This window comes from Electrona antarctica, assembly GCF_951216825.1.
Source record: "Electrona antarctica genome assembly, contig: scaffold_170, whole genome shotgun sequence".
Classification (NCBI taxonomy): Eukaryota; Metazoa; Chordata; class Actinopteri; order Myctophiformes; family Myctophidae; genus Electrona; species Electrona antarctica.
The window spans coordinates 12,501-30,000 of record NW_027637774.1 but is presented as its reverse complement, the minus strand read 5'-3'; the positions used below and the strand labels follow the sequence as shown (position 1 = coordinate 30,000).

Below are 17,500 nucleotides of genomic sequence, written 5' to 3'. Positions count from 1 at the left end.
CACAACGCTTTGGGGCTTATCAAGCCCGTTATCGACCATACCGGCCCATGATGTCATTTTTAAACAATAAATGCACTGGTTTCCTTTAAAAGGGTCTGAAAACTCACCTGTCACTGTCATCAGGTCAAAGGGAGAGTAGGTGATTGGCTCCCCCCCCCCCCCCCCCTTTATGTTTATTAATGTATTTATATTCCAACCTGTACATGTAGATTTAATGTGTTTGAGAAACGTATTGTTTGTTGTCACTGTTGTGACATGTTGTGAATGAATGCATAGGACCCGAATGGAAACAAGACCTCAAGGTCTTTCTTCGGTGCTGTCCTTTTGGACCAATGCTGTGCTTGACTGTACCCTGTACTGTTTGACTGTACCCTGTACTGTTTGACTGTACCCTGTACTGTTTGACTGTACCCTGTTTGACTGTACCCTGTTTGACTGTACCCTGTACTGTTTGACTGTACCCTGTACTGTTTGACTGTACCCTGTACTGTTTGCATTTTTTTTTGTCTAATAAAATTATCAATCAATCAAAAATACTTGCAGTGAGGGCCGTCGGGATCGGGAGTCGAACCCGCGGCACACTGCCAGGCTGGATTGCCAGCCAAGGTGCCTGGACCACTGAGCCACGGCCCAGGATGGACCACTGAGCCGCGGCCCAGGATGGACCTCTGAGCCACGGCCCAGGATGGACCTCTGAGCCACGTCCCAGGATGGACCTCTGAGCCCCAGGATGGACCTCTGAGCCACGGCCCAGGATGGACCGCTGAGCCACGGCCCAGGACGGACCTCTGAGCCCCAGGATGGACCTCTGAGCCACGGCCCAGGATGGACCTCTGAGCCACGGCCCAGGATGGACCTCTGAGCCACGGCCCAGGATGGACCGCTGAGCCACGGCCCAGGATGGACCTCTGAGCGACGGCCCAGGGTGGACCTCTGAGCCCCAGGATGGACCTCTGAGCCACGGCCCAGGATGGACCGCTGAGCCACGGCCCAGGATGGACCGCTGAGCCACGGCCCAGGATGGACCACTGAGCCACGGCCCAGGATGGACCGCTGAACCACGGCCCAGGATGGACCGCTGAGCCACGGCCCAGGACGGACCTCTGAGCCCCAGGATGGACCTCTGAGCCCCAGGATGGACCTCTGAGCCCCAGGATGGACCTCTGGGCCACGGCCCAGGATGGACCGCTGAGCCACGGCCCAGGATGGACCACTGAGCCACGGCCCAGGATGGACCTCTAAGCCACGGCCCAGGATGGACCGCTGACCCTCAGGATGGACCTCTGAGCCACGGCCCAGGATGGACCGCTGAGCCACGGCCCAGGATGGACCGCTAAGCCCCAGGATGGACCTCTGAGCCACGGCCCAGGATGGACCTCTGAGCCGCGGCTCAGGATGGACCTCTGAGCCACGGCCCAGGATGGACCTCTGAGCCACGGCCCAGGATGGACCTCTAAGCCACGGCCCAGGATGGACCGCTGAGCCCCAGGATGGACCCCTGAGCCACGGCCCAGGATGGACCACTGAGCCACGGCCCAGGATGGACCTCTAAGCCACGGCCCAGGATGGACCGCTGAGCCCCAGGATGGACCTCTGAGCCACGGCCAAGGATGGACCGCTGAGCCACGGCCCAGGATGGACCACTGAGCCACGGCCCAGGATGGACCTCTAAGCCACGGCCCAGGATGGACCGCTGAGCCCCAGGATGGACCTCTGAGCCACGGCCAAGGATGGACCGCTGAGCCACGGCCCAGGATGGACCGCTGAGCCACGGCCCAGGATGGACCTCTGAGCCACGGCCCAGGATGGACCGCTGAGCCACGGCCCAGGATGGACCTCTGGTCCAACACCAACTCACTGCCCCTATAACCTATAACTCTGGTCCAACACCAACTCACTGCCTCTATAACCTATAACTCTGGTCCAACTCACTGCCCCTATAACCTATAACTCTGGTCAAACACCAACTCACTGCCCCTATAACCTATAACTCTGGTCCAACACCAACTCACTGCCCCTATAACCTATAACTCTGGTCCAACACCAACTCACTGCCTCTATAACCTATAACTCTGGTCCAACACCAACTCACTGCCTCTATAACCTATAACTCTGGTCCAACACCAACTCACTGCCCCTATAACCTATAACTCTGGTCCAACACCAACTCACTGCCTCTATAACCTATAACTCTGGTCCAACTCACTGCCCCTATAACCTATAACTCTGGTCCAACACCAACTCACTGCCCCTATAACCTATAACTCTGGTCCAACACCAACTCACTGCCCCTATAACCTATAACTCTGGTCCAACACCAACTCACTGCCTCTATAACCTATAACTCTGGTCCAACACCAACTCACTGCCTCTATAACCTATAACTCTGGTCAAACACCAACTCACTGCCCCTATAACCTAGAACTCTGGTCCAACACCAACTCACTGCCCCTATAACCTAGAACTCTGGTCCAACACCAACTCACTGCCTCTATAACCTAAACCTCTGGTCAAACACCAACTCACTGCCCCTATAACCTATAACTCTGGTCCAACACCAACTCACTGCCTCTATAACCTATAACTCTGGTCCAACACCAACTCACTGCCTCTATAACCTATAACTCTGGTCAAACACCAACTCACTGCCCCTATAACCTAGAACTCTGGTCCAACACCAACTCACTGCCCCTATAACCTAGAACTCTGGTCCAACACCAACTCACTGCCTCTATAACCTATAACTCTGGTCAAACACCAACTCACTGCCCCTATAACCTATAACTCTGGTCCAACTCACTGCCCCTATAACCTATAACTCTGGTCCAACACCAACTCACTGCCTCTATAACCTATAACTCTGGTCCAACACCAACTCACTGCCTCTATAACCTATAACTCTGGTCCAACACCAACTCACTGCCTCTATAACCTATAACTCTGGTCCAACACCAACTCACTGCCTCTATAACCTATAACTCTGGTCAAACACCAACTCACTGCCCCTATAACCTAGAACTCTGGTCCAACACCAACTCACTGCCCCTATAACCTAGAACTCTGGTCCAACACCAACTCACTGCCTCTATAACCTATAACTCTGGTCAAACACCAACTCACTGCCCCTATAACCTATAACTCTGGTCCAACTCACTGCCCCTATAACCTATAACTCTGGTCCAACTCACTGCCTCTATAACCTATAACTCTGGTCCAACACCAACTCACTGCCCCTATAACCTATAACTCTGGTCCAACACCAACTCACTGCCCCTATAACCTATAACTCTGGTCCAACACCAACTCACTGCCCCTATAACCTATAACTCTGGTCCAACTCACTGCCTCTATAACCTATAACTCTGGTCCAACACCAACTCACTGCCCCTATAACCTATAACTCTGGTCCAACACCAACTCACTGCCCCTATAACCTATAACTCTGGTCCAACACCAACTCACTGCCCCTATAACCTATAACTCTGGTCCAACTCACTGCCCCTATAACCTATAACTCTGGTCCAACACCAACTCACTGCCCCTATAACCTATAACTCTGGTCCAACTCACTGCCTCTATAACCTATAACTCTGGTCCAACTCACTGCCTCTATAACCTATAACTCTGGTCCAACACCAACTCACTGCCCCTATAACCTATAACTCTGGTCCAACACCAACTCACTGCCCCTATAACCTATAACTCTGGTCCAACACCAACTCACTGCCCCTATAACCTATAACTCTGGTCCAACACCAACTCACTGCCTCTATAACCTATAACTCTGGTCCAACACCAACTCACTGCCCCTATAACCTATAACTCTGGTCCAACACCAACTCACTGCCTCTATAACCTATAACTCTGGTCCAACTCACTGCCTCTATAACCTATAACTCTGGTCAAACACCAACTCACTGTCGTTATTGTTTTTCTTCATTTTATTTGATTATTTTTTTTATTCTCGGCACCTGGAAAACAATCACAATAATTTATTTGTTTCATGATCATAAGAACAAAATGTACAAAGTCATTCAAACAGTCATATTTCATCCATGTGCGCATATATATATATATATATATATATATATATATATATATATATATATGTGTGTGTGTGTGTGTGTGTGTGTGTGTGCGCGTGTGTGTGTGTGCGTTTTAGCTCGTCGTATTCGTTTTTCTCAACTTTGAAATAAAAATTGAGAATATTCAAAAATACACTTTTTTTTTTTTTTAAACCTCACTTCATTGTGTATTTACAAATATGTACAGGGAACAAAAAACCGTACAACATCCCCCCCCCCCCCCAGTGTGGGAATACTAATGTCTTTACGTCACACGCATTGGCGTGTCCTATCCACACTCGTGTCCGTCAGTGTGTCTGCAGCCTCGGAAACCCAGGCGTTTGTTTTAGTTTTACAATATTCACCCGTTTAGGCCTGACGTCAAATTTAAAAAAAATGTCTTCTAAATCATGACAGTTTTCTGGAATACCTCATGTTTCTACATCAGTGGTGCTCAATATTCCATGTCAAGGACCCCCAAATATGATGTAATTGGCCGCCGACCCCCATCTGAAAATATGCAATTCCAGGGACCCCCCCCCCCCCCCTCCCAGAAGCAAAGATTTGAGTTAAAAACGTTCGCTCTGAAAGTTCGAATTTGTGCTATTTTCAAAAATAGCAGACCTACAAGCTCGTAGCGCGGCACTCGGTGCCGCGCTATGAGCTTGTAGATCTGCTATTTTTCAATAGCTAAAGTATAACATAATGCTTAAAACACCAAAAGGGGTTCCCGCCCAGAATGGTTAAAAAGAAAAAGTCTTCTAAATCATGACAGTTTTCTGAAAACAAAAACAAAAACAATGTTTCTGTTTCTATGTCAGTGGTTTTCAGGGTCAAGGAGGCCCCAGAATCATCTGTATTCGGCCGCCGGACCTCCATCTGAGAATATGTGGTTACACTGAATGAACAGAGCTTCATTAGCATCGTCGGTAACGTCCACAGACCTTTCTCTTTCCAACATGGCTGCCGTTGCATCGAGCTCCATTTCATTTTGACAGTACAGTGATGCCCCCCCGAAAACCATAACAAGCTTATCGAGTACCCGGTATCAATAAGCTTTGGGCTTATCGAGTACCCGGTATCGATAAGCTTTGGGCTTATCGAGTACCCGGTATCGATAAGCTTTGGGCTTATCGAGTACCCGGTATCGATAAGCTTTGGGCTTATCGAGTACCCGGTATCGATACGCTTTGGGCTTATCGAGTACCCGGTATCGATACGCTTTGGGCTTATCGAGTACCCGGTATCGATAAGCTTTGGGCTTATCGAGTACCCGGTATCGATACGCTTTGGGCTTATCGAGTACCCGGTATCGATAAGCTTTGGGCTTATCAAGTACCCGGTATCGATAAGCTTTGGGCTTATCGAGTACCCGGTATCGATAAGCTTTGGGCTTATCGAGTACCCGGTATCAATAAGCTTTGGGCTTATCGAGTACGCGATATCGATAAGCTTTGGGCTTATCGAGTACCCGGTATCACAACGCTTTGGGGCTTATCAAGCCCGTTATCGACCATACCGGCCCATGATGTCATTTTTAAACAATAAATGCAAGAGGTCGATCGCACAAACATGTCAAAACAAGATTTGCCAACGGTATAGCTTCGCCCAGCCAGCGTGCTTTCTGGTCTAGAGGGGCGGGTAGCCTGGCCAGTGTGCTTTCTGGTCTAAAATATTGGTTCGACGATCTGAGCGAACCCCCCTCCCCCCCTCCCCTCCCTGGTAGAAAACAGCGGAGAAAACTGACGTCACCATTATTATTATTCGGCGCGACGCCTCCTCTGTAGTTCCGCCATTTTCCAGACGAATCTTGCGGACAACAACCCCCCCCCCCCCCCGCATTGTCCTTCCGCCCGTCCGTCCGTCATATGGACGTGCTGTGTGTGGCCTCCAGCATGCTGGTGGTGCTGGTGGTGTTGGCGCCCCCATCTGGACTCGGTCCGAACAGCCCGCCTCCGTTGAACAACAGCACCCCCCGGTGTTTGCACTGAGAGGAGGGTGGGGGGGGCGGGAGGTGGGGGTGTGGGTGGTGGTGGTGGTGGTGGAGGTGCATGGGGTGGGGGGGCATCAGGGGGTCCTGCTGCTGATTGGATGACCCCCCGTGGAGGAGTGAGGCCACGCCCCCCTCCCCTCCCCCGGGGAGGAAGGAGGAGGGGGAGGGGTCTCCGCCACACGGAGGCGGGGCCAGCGACGCGGAGATCTCCATCATGGAGGACGGCTCCAGCAGGCCGCCGCCCATACGACCGCCGTGGACCTGAGCCTCCTGATTGGACGAGAGGAGAATCACACTGAGATCACCTTGAAATCACCTTGAAATCACACTGAAATCACACTGAGATCACCTTGAAATCACACTGAAATCACACTGAAATCACCTTGAGATCACCTTGAGATCACACTGAAATCACACTGAAATCACACTGAGATCACACTGAAATCACCTTGAAATCACACTGAGATCACACTGAGATCACCTTGAAATCACCTTGAAATCACCTTGAAATCACCTTGAAATCACCTTGAAATCACACTGAGATCACCTTGAAATCACACTGAGATCACACTGAGATCACCTTGAAATCACCTTGAAGTCACACTGAGATCACACTGAGATCACACTGAAATCACACTGAGATCACCTTGAAATCCCCTTGAAATCACCTTGAAATCACACTGAGATCACACTGAAATCCCCCTGAGATCACCTTGAAATCACACTGAGATCACACTGAAATCCCCCTGAGATCACACTGAAATCCCCCTGAAATCACCTTGAAATTAAACTTGAAATCACCTTGAAATTAAACTTGACCTGTCTTACCTCTTTGGGCGTGGTCTCCCTGCGTCGGCAGCGGTCCGCGGACCACCACGCCTCCAGGCCGGCCACCAGGCAGGCCAGCAGGAGACCGGCGGCCAGGAGACAGAACACCTGGTGGAAAGAACACCACATTACACCACATTACACCACCTGGTGGAGAGAACACCACATTACACCACCTGGTGGAGAGAACACCACATTACACCACATTACACCACCTGGTGGAGAGAACACCACATTACACCACCTGGTGGCGAGAACACCACATTACACCACCTGGTGGAGAGAACACCACATTACACCTGGTGGAGAGAACACCACATTACACCTGGTGGAGAGAACACCACATTACACCTGGTGGAGAGAACACCACATTACACCACCTGATGGCGAGAACACCACATTACACCACCTGGTGGAGAGAACACAAATAAAAATACAAATACAAATACAAATACAAATACAAATACAAATACAAATACAAATACAAATACAAATACAAATACAAATAAAAATAAAAATAATCAGACCCCAGCGAAGCTGTGCAGCTTGAGGGAGCGTCCCTGTGGACGCCGCGACGTCTGACCTCCAGCGAGGTCACAGCGACCGGCGCGAGGCCACCACTTCTGTCTGAGAACATCCAGCTCTCCTTTATCCTGGAGCTCCAAGATCCTGGAGGAGAGGAGAGGAGAGGAGAGGAGAGGAGAGGAGAGGGGGGTGGAGGAGAGGGGAGGGGAGGAGAGGAGGATATGGGCACAAAAGGGACACAGGCAGAAAGTTAAAACGGCTTCCCTCATTGGCCGACGCAACACTTCGTCTCCACGGATTAGCCGGGGGCTTCACCTGACGTTTGCACCACTGTAGCGATATAAGAGGTGGCGTGTGGCGACAGAACTGCATCGTGAGACAGAGAGACAGAACTGCATTGTGGGACAGAGAGACAGAACTGCATTGTGGGACAGAGAATCCAGGACATTGTGACGTTAGAATGATCCGCTGGACCGTCCATCTGAAAGGAGGAGCAGAGAGATGTCTCCATGCAGCTGTGGTGCTGCAGGACAAGCTGTACTGCTTTGGAGGAAAGAGTGATCACATTGATGTTCACGTCTTCAACACAGTGTCTTTATGCTGGAGGAGGTTGACCCCAGTGACCCCTGGAACAGGAGGACGCCGCCACCTAGAGGTTCCATCCAGGCGCTACGGCCTCACAGCTGTGTTGATAGAATATACAGTCTACATCTGGGGAGGATACTGGAGAGGAGAGTACTACAATATTCTTTATGCATTTGATGTCGACGCCCACAGTTGGTTCAAACCCAGGGTTTCTGGGACTGTTCCAGAGGAGAGGAACTACCACTCAGCCTGTGTGTTGGAGAAGGTCATGTTTATCCATGGAGGATCCATCAAGCTGACTGGATGGACTAATGACATGTACAAGTTGGACACCAGCACAATGGTCTGGTCTTTAATGAACACCAGAGGAACTCCACCTCCTGCTACACGGTGTCACTCTGCCACCATCATCGGGCCAACAATGTTTGTATTTGGGGGCTGGGGGAGGGGCCAGGGGGTCTACAACAGCATCAGAGTGTTTGACACAGAGACCAACGTCTGGATGAATACCTCTTCTGCACAACTTCTACCAGAAGGACGCTGTTTGCATTCAGCATTACCTACAATGGAGAGCTGTACATATTCGGTGGCTGGAAGTCGAACGTTAACCAGACCTTCAATGATGTGTGGGAATTCAGTCCACTCATTGGTCTTAAAACGGCCATGCCCACTTGCCCAAATGTGCTGACATCATCACATTTGTGATGACGGCTATGGCCGTTTTAGCCAAAGGAGTGTTTTTTGTGCAAAACGAATGCTTGGAATGGATTCAGCATCATGAAAACCCACTAGTTTGACATGTCACATGCTACATAAAGCATGATGACATTTTGAATATTTTCCCTTATAGGTTGTTAAAGGAATGGTCACGTATGCCAATTGTGAAAATTGCTCAAAATATGCAAGTTAGCATCCGGCAGTTTCTACATGCTGGGGACCCATACTCAACATTTCTAACATAAAACGTTGGTGTACTAAACATGTCCGGGTTCACATTCTGGCTACTAGACTATATTGATGTTGGTACCACTAGGAGAGATAACAGGATGTTGGTACCATTAGGAGAAATAACATGATGTTGGTACCATTAGGAGAGATAACATGATGTTGGTACCATTAGGAGAGATAACATGATGTTGGTACCATTAGGAGAGATACCATGATGTTGGTACCATTAGGAGAGATAACATGATGTTGGTACCATTAGGAGAGATAACATGGTGTTGGTACCATTAGGAGAGATAACATGATGTTGGTACCATTAGGAGAGATAACATGATGTTGGTACCATTAGGAGAGATAACATGATGTTGGTACCATTAGGAGAGATAACATGGTGTTGGTACCATTAGGAGAGATAACATGATGTTGGTACCATTAGGAGAGATAACATGATGTTGGTACCATTAGGAGAGATAACATGGTGTTGGTACCATTAGGAGAGATAACATGATGTTGGTACCATTAGGAGAGATAACATGATGTTGGTACCATTAGGAGAGATAACATGATGTTGGTACCATTAGGAGAGATAACAGGCAAACGTTGATCAAAATAACAATTCTTCTACATTCTAATTGGGTAACACTTTACTTTAAGGGACAAATTCATACACGTAATTAAGGCTTAATTAAGCCTAAATTAAGCCTATATTAAGGCTTGGGTGATGCATTAGTTATCATGAACTATCATTAAATCATCATTAATTCCTTCTTCTTCAATCAATTAATGCTTAAGTAACCCATTACTTAACCATTACTTAACCTCCGTTAATCTATCAGTAGTTAAGCCTGTTACTTAATGTGGTGTGTTTGAAGATCTGTTATTATCGGTCAGTTCTATGCCCAGGATGAGTGCTCGTAGGCGGGTAGGATTAGTGAGTTGACTCGGCCTCCAAAACTGGTTCTAAAACTTCCGGGGGTCTCACATGTTGGGCTGGCTCACCTGGGGGTCGCAGGAGGACCCCCAGGGGTCATTTTTCATCAATTAACTACCAGTTAATTAACGTTTAGTTAAGGGTTAGTTACTAGATGCTTGTCCTAGTACTAGCCAAGATAGAATTGTCGAACAAAATAATTGAAATTCTCTCCACAGAGCTCCGCGCCGAGATGGCAACTATTCGGGTCGAATACACTGACTCACTGAACAACATGCAGACCGAATGCGCAGCCCACGCCGCACAAATTAGCAGCCTGGAAGGGGCTGCTAACAGCTACTCCGACCGAGTCGTTGAACTGGAAGCTGCAGTTAAATTACTGACTGCCCAAGCAGAGCAACTGGCTTCAAAAACGGATGACTTGGAGTCTAGACAACGCAGAAACAACTGCCGTATTTTTGGAAAAATAGGACCAGAACAAGCTGTTGCCGAACTGCTAAAGCTATTGTGGAGTCTCACTGGGGGACCGCCAGCCAGGTATGAGCCACCGCAACAGAGAGAGACAGACAGAGGGAGACAGAGAGCGGCGGACGCGGCTGGGCGCGGTGATTGACGCTCGTTATGTCCCCAATCACGTCTTACGCCACCCCGACCTGTCACCGCTGAGAGGCGGGCCGGAAACCTTCAAATATGAGCGCCGCTCTCTCACTCCTGTTCTGTCCTCTCATCAAGCGGCACCGGCTAACGCTGGCGGTAAGTGAGAACCCGAACATTCCTCTGCACATTCCTGTCTAACACTAGCCTGACAGGCATATGCACGGGACTTCGCATAAAGAGCGCCTCTCTAAGGCGCTGCGCTAGGAGCGCAAAGTAGGATAAAGGATCTAAGGAGGAACACAGCACCCAGGCAACCAGCCAAGGTTTTCCGTTACTTTTACTGAACTGAATTATCACACCGCCGAAGCGGTTTATACCAAGCTCACACTCTTGAGACGGTCCCCCTACCCCGGACCCGCCGAGGGAGAAGGAGAGAGGACCTAAAGACTGTTTGAGTTATTATGTGAACGTGACCTGTAGTGACCGTTTGTTTTCCGTTATCCTTGAAAGCTGTAGAATTACCTGTGAACAAATAAAACCTTTAGGCCTGGAGCCCACTTACACCCGCTCTCTTGTGTCTTGGTTTGGGACAGATGCTACACTATCCTTGAAACTTGACTACCTCCCGACCTTGGACCGGGCACATCGCAGCGCTATGAGGCCGCAGCACCAGGCTAACAACCGACCGAGACCCTTCGTAGTCAAGTTCCACTACTTCCAGGAGAAGGTGGATATTCTATGCAAAGCAGCAGCAGCAAAATCCATTCTACACAACTGTACCCGAATTCATATATTCGCTGATTACACGGCTTCGGTGATGAGGCAACGTGCAGCCTTTACCGACGCTGAAGCCCTGTTAAGAAGTTGCCCCGGAGTACAACGGTACGGCCTCGCTTTTTCAGCTGTCTTAAAAATCACAACCAAGGAAGGCGAGCGCAAATCCTTTATTAATGCAGACGAGGCCAATATCTACATCATGGAGAATCTCATGGCCCCCGAATCTGACTTAAGATAATAATAATAAAACTTTATTTGTATAGCACCTTTCATGACATGAAATGCAGCTCAAAGTGCTTTACACAAAAAAGAAAAGAAAGGCAGGGCATAAACAATACAGTGAGGACATGAATAACATTTTTTTTAAAAGACAAATAAATCAATTAAAAGCAAGGGTATAAAAGTGTATGATAACTGATCTTATGCTAGCTAAAGCCCTGGCTAAGCTACTTTGCTATGGCTAGGTCCCTATAACCTGCTAGCCCCCGGTGGCTAACATTAATCAATGCTACAAGCTGGTCCCCTAACTCTTGTATTCAATAGACCACCATTCTAGCTTTTTATTTTATTAGACCTGCCCGACGCGGCATGGGTGACCAAGCAGCAATATGCCTTTAGCTCCCCCTGTTTTGAACTCTTGTTATGTTTTATGGAACTGTGACGCCGGAACTCTGGCTAGGCTAAGCTAGGTGGCTAAGCTAGGTGGCTACGTTAGCCGGCCGGGTCTATGACAACAACCAAGCCATGGCAAAACTCTATAGCCCATTCCAACAGTGGGTACCACTGCTCTTTAACGACAGTCATGTGTTATGTTTTGCTATTTTTGAGTGGTGCAAACCACTCCAACAACTGGCTTTGTTAGTACCCGTGTGTGTTCGTACCAAAAAAATCACACCTGTGTGAACTGAGTGGTGTAAGGTCTTATATAGACTGATCAACTGTGGTCTGACGTAATGTCTGACGTAATTAAATCACACCCGTGTGAACTGGGTGACCATAGCAACCATGCTCATTTTTTGGTACGAACAGACACGTAAACTAACAAAGCCAGTTGTAGGAGTGGTTTACACCACTCAAAAATGAGCATGGTTGCTATGGTTAGTATGTGACGTCACTGTTGCACCACTCAGTTCACACGGGTGTATTTCTTATTTTTTATTAACTTGTTTGACTTGATTACACGGCAACATAGTATGACATGCCTGTTTTTCTTTGTTCTATTGTCATTGATACTGAAACGCTCGGGACAGGGATGTGCGTGGTTCCACGTGCACGTGCGCTCGGACACGGGTACACTCTCTCTCCCTCTCCTCTCTCTTCCTTTAAAGGGTGTATACATGCTTTCTCTACAGAATAGTCTACTATATCCTACATTTATTTTTTCTATTAGTCTATATATATATATATGCAGTATTGATAACATTTAGGAATTACTTTTTGCAACTTTACTTCCTCGTTTTGGCCTTTTTACAATCCCCTGCTGCAGCCCTCTGCTATAAAAGCCAGCCAGCTCAGTGTCAAGGCAGACACAGACCCAGCAACAACTCAGTCCCAATGCCATGTCAATACTTTTTTCAGTTAAACTTAATTTAGTTTAGTTTGGCCTGGGGATGGCCGGCAGTCATAGTTTTCGTTGTTATTAGTTAGTTGGTTTTAAGTTAGGGGAGGGGGGAAACAGCTTCGACGTTCCTATAGGGGGTGGCCTGGGCCCCCCCTCATTCTCCTGTTTTGGCCGGCATCTCCAGGTCTCCTTTGTTCTACTAAGTTGGTAAAGTACCAGTAAAATGTATTTTGTTTGATATTTTGGTTGCTCACATCCAGTGATTTAATACCTCTGTGGAGAAGTTGGTTAATAAAAACCGTTAAACTTGTGATTTTGTCCTTCCTTTATGTTGAGGTCTCCAATTCGAGCCACTTGTTGTTCTTACATACTTTGTTTGGAGATCGCTTTTTTTCATCGCTTTTTTTCATCGCTTTTTTTCATCGCTTTTTTTCATCGCTTTTTTTCGTCGCTTTGTCGCTTTTTTCGTCGCTTTTTTCATCGCTTTTTTTCATCGCTTTTTTCGTCGCTTTTTTTCGTCGCTTTGTCGCTTTTTTCGTCGCTTTTTTTCGTCGCTTTGTCGCTTTTTTCGTCGCTTTTTTCATCGCTTTTTTTCATCGCTTTTTTTCGTCGCTTTGTCGCTTTTTTCGTCGCTTTTTTTCGTCGCTTTGTCGCTTTTTTCGTCGCTTTTTTTCGTCGCTTTGTCGCTTTTTTCGTCGCTTTTTTTCGTCGCTTTGTCGCTTTTTTCGTCGCTTTTTTCATCGCTTTTTTTCATCGCTTTTTTTCGTCGCTTTTTTCGTCGCTTTTTTTCGTCGCTTTGTCGCTTTTTTCGTCGCTTTTTTTCGTCGCTTTGTCGCTTTTTTCAACGCTTTTTTTCATCGCTTTTCTCTAAATATAGTGATCACATAAAAAAATCATATAAACCTACGGCTGCAATAAGCAACCCACGATTGCAATAAGCAACCCGCGGGAGTCATAAGCAACCTACGGCTGCAATAAGCAACCCACGGCTGTAATAAGCAACCTACGGCTGTAATAAGCAACCCACGGCTGTAATAAGCAACCTACGGCTGCAATAAGCAACCCACGGCTGTAATAAGCAACCTACGGCTGTAATAAGCAACCTACGGCTGCAATAAACAACCTACGATTGCAATAAGAAACCTACGGCTGCAATAAGCAACCCGCGGGAGTCATAAGCAACCTACGGCTGCAATAAGCAACCCACGGCTGTAATAAGCAAGATACGGCAGCAATAAGCAACCCAAGGCTGTAATAAGCAACCTACGGATGGAATAACCAACCTATGGTTGGAATAAGACATATACAAAATCATTTAAATGATTTTTTTATATGATTTTGTATATGATTTTGTATATTTTTTACATTTATATATATATATATATATATCAAGCCTTGAATCAAGCACCTATTTCAGAACTTAATGATGTATAAACTGCACATAGATGCGCGCAAATTTTGTGTAATTCTTTGTTTGGAATAAAAAAAGGCTTGATTTGTTGTGTTTTCAGTAGTCCTATTTATTAAACATCAATTAATTGTTAATTAACAAGTAGTTAATGATTAAATTAATGTGACTTTACTTTGGAGGACAAACATCTAGTAACTAACCCCTAATTAAACATGAATTAATACTGAAATGAATGTGACTTTACTTTGGAGGACAAACATCTAGTAACTAACCCCTAATTAAACATTAATTAAACATGAATTAATAATGAAATTAATGTGACTTTACTGTGGAGGACAAGCATCTAGTAACTAACCCTTAACTAAACGTTAATTAACTGGTAGTTAATTGATTAAAAATGACCCCTGGGGGTCCTCCTGCGACCCCCAGGTGAGCCAGCCCAACATGTGAGACCCCCGGAAGTTTTAGAACCAGTTTCGGAGACCGAGTCAACTCACTAATCCTACCCGCCTATGAGCACTCATCCTGGGCATAGAACTGACCGATAATAACAGATCTTCAAACACACCACATTAAGCTTAACTACTGATAGATTAACGGAGGTTAAGTAATGGTTAAGTAATGGGTTACTTAAGCATTCATTGATTGAAGAAGACAAGTAATTAATGATGATTTAATGATAGTTCATGCATCACCTAAGCCTTAATATAGGCTTATTACGTGTATGAATTTGTCCCTTAAAGTTAAGTGTTACCTGTACCTCTAATGGTGTCGACTTCTGGTAAATTAAGTAATGCAAATGTTTAACAATCGTTTAACTCTTGAGTGTATCATGAAACCAAATGGACCCGTACGGGTCCATTTGGTTTCATGATACACTCTCAAGAGTTAAAGAGTGTATCAAGAGTGTAAAGAGTGTGTGTGTGTGTGTGTACCTGTGTGACAGGATGTCCCTATAAGGACTTCCGTGCTGCAGGGCGAGGCCGTATCCCTGGCTGCTGACTGGTCGAGGCGATCCGTGGGTTGCCGTGACGACGCAGTCCGGGTCCGTCAGCGCCGCGTACTGCAGTACCGCCAAGTCCCACAGGAGGGCGTAGTTCTGCTGTTTGACCTGCAGGCACGCAAACAAACAAACACGCACGCACGCACGCAGTTAGCCATGTTCCCACAGGAAGGCATCGGACTGTGTTCCTACCTACACACACGTGCGTGCACAAACTGTGTGCCAGGCACACAGTTTGACATGATTACACCTGCTGTCTGGCTCTGATGATAGCAAACACGTACACGTGTACACACACACACACACACACACACACACACACACACACACACACACACACACACACACACACACACACACACACACACACACACACACACACACACACACACACACACACACACACACACACACACACACACACACACACAGAACCTGGGCTGTGTGCTCCCTTCCCTATTAGCGGAGCCATCAAACAGACAGCAGAGCAGGGAGTGTGTGTGTGTGTGTGTGTGTGTGTGTGTGTGTGTGTGTGTGTGTGTGTGTGTGTGTGTGTGTGTGTGTGTGTGTGTGTGTAATGGTGCATGGCTGTATTGAAAATGCAGCAGACAGTGGTAATAATGCTAATGAGAAAGACACAGACAGACAGACAGACAGACAGACAGACAGACAGACAGACAGACAGACAGACAGACAGACAGACAAGACTAGAGCCATTTTAACAACTTTCCGCAATTTCAGTGCATAAAATCACACGCACACAAAAAACCCTGCATCTTTCATCACAAAATCAAGGGATTGTTGTCCGTGTTTTTCTGAAGGGTTTAATTAATGCTACCTTCCCTCGTCAGGGCTGGGTGTTACCTTCCCTCGCCAGGGCTGGGTGTTACCTTCCCTCGTCAGGGCTGGGTGTTACCTTCCCTCGTCAGGGCTGGGTGTTACCTTCCATCGTCAGGGCTGGGTGTTACCTTCCCTCGTCAGGGCTGGGTACAGTATAGTATTGATGCTACCTTCCCTCAGAGGGGCTGAGTACAGTATAGTATTGATGCTACCTTCCCTCAGAGGGGCTGAGAACAGTATAGTATTGATGCTACCTTCCCTCAGAGGGGCTGGGTACAGTATAGTATTGATGCTACCTTCCCTCAGAGGGGCTGAGTACAGTATAGTATTGATGCTACCTTCCCTCAGAGGGGCTGAGAACAGTTTAGTATTTATGCTACCTTCCCTCAGAGGGGCTGAGTACAGTACAGTATTGATGCTACCTTGCGTATTCCCTCGTCAGGGCTGGCCACAGACGAGTCCATCCCTCCGTCCTTGCTGATCTGGTTCCATATATGGGCGTAGGCGGGGTCCTGCTCGAGGGCGTGGCTGCCTTTGTTCCGGAAGTACTCGTAGACGGAGGAGTCTTGCACGGTGCCGTAGGACAGCTCGCTCTGCCGGGACAGGTCCCGGAAGGACCTACACACGATAAATGTTAGTTAACCCTCTTATGGCCACTGACGCTATTGACGTAATTGTTTAATTCCCTGTAATCGGGGGCTTAATGTAGCAAAATGTAGCAACATTTAGCTTGTTTGGCTAACGGCCGATGTAATCTACCTAAAACCGGCCGAAATACCCGTGTGCACGCTCTCGCACGCACGCGGTCTTTATGTGCATCGCTGCGTAAAATGCGATCTTTGGGGCTTAATTAGAGCTTAATTTGACGTAGTTATTAAAATAAACGATGATAGCTTAGCATCCCGGATTTACCAAATGAATGCCATCTGCTACTCTTCTACAAAACATCATCATTCAATGACAATCACAATGTCGTCATCAAGCAATGACATCACGCAATGACATCATCACGTCCATGTGATTGTCCTATAAAACCAACGTGGTCAAACACAACATTCCATTTAGCTGCTTTTAGCGACAGACCAACTCGATCTCTGTGCTCCGTGCTTCCCAATAAAGACACGTGGAAGATACTTTCTCCTGACTTCGGCAGAACATTGGTTGTGAAGGAGCTGCTGTGTGAAATGATCCGCTGGACCGTCCATCTGAAAGGAGGAGCAGAGAGATGTCTCCATGCAGCTGTGGTGCTGCAGGACAAGCTGTACTGCTTTGGAGGAGACAGTGATCCCATTGATGTTGACGTTTTCAACATAGTGTCTTTTGCTGGAGGAAGGTGACCCCAGTGGCCCCTGGAAGAGGAGGATGCCACCACCAACACCAAGTCGGTGGCGTCCTCGGTGGCGTCTTCAACACAGTGTCTTTATTTTGGAGGAAGTTGAC

At 47.4% G+C, this 17,500-nt stretch overlaps 1 protein-coding gene across 1 annotated transcript in view; it reads right to left on the bottom strand.

The window, feature by feature from the left end:
- Nucleotides 1-5,928: 5,928 nt before the first annotated feature.
- Nucleotides 5,929-17,500, bottom strand: part of LOC306918660 (glutamate receptor ionotropic, delta-1-like) — a gene marked incomplete at its 3' end in the record, with an annotated part of 22,817 nt that continues 11,245 nt past the window's right edge. Inside the window, exons 8-12 of the mRNA XM_079531546.1 lie at nucleotides 16,483-16,678; nucleotides 15,153-15,328; nucleotides 7,413-7,554; nucleotides 6,886-6,993; nucleotides 5,929-6,327 (exon numbers count right to left, since the gene is read on the bottom strand). Of these exons, the coding sequence (XP_079387672.1) occupies nucleotides 5,929-6,327; nucleotides 6,886-6,993; nucleotides 7,413-7,554; nucleotides 15,153-15,328; nucleotides 16,483-16,678 (1,021 nt within the window). The remainder of the gene's footprint in view (nucleotides 6,328-6,885; nucleotides 6,994-7,412; nucleotides 7,555-15,152; nucleotides 15,329-16,482; nucleotides 16,679-17,500) is intronic.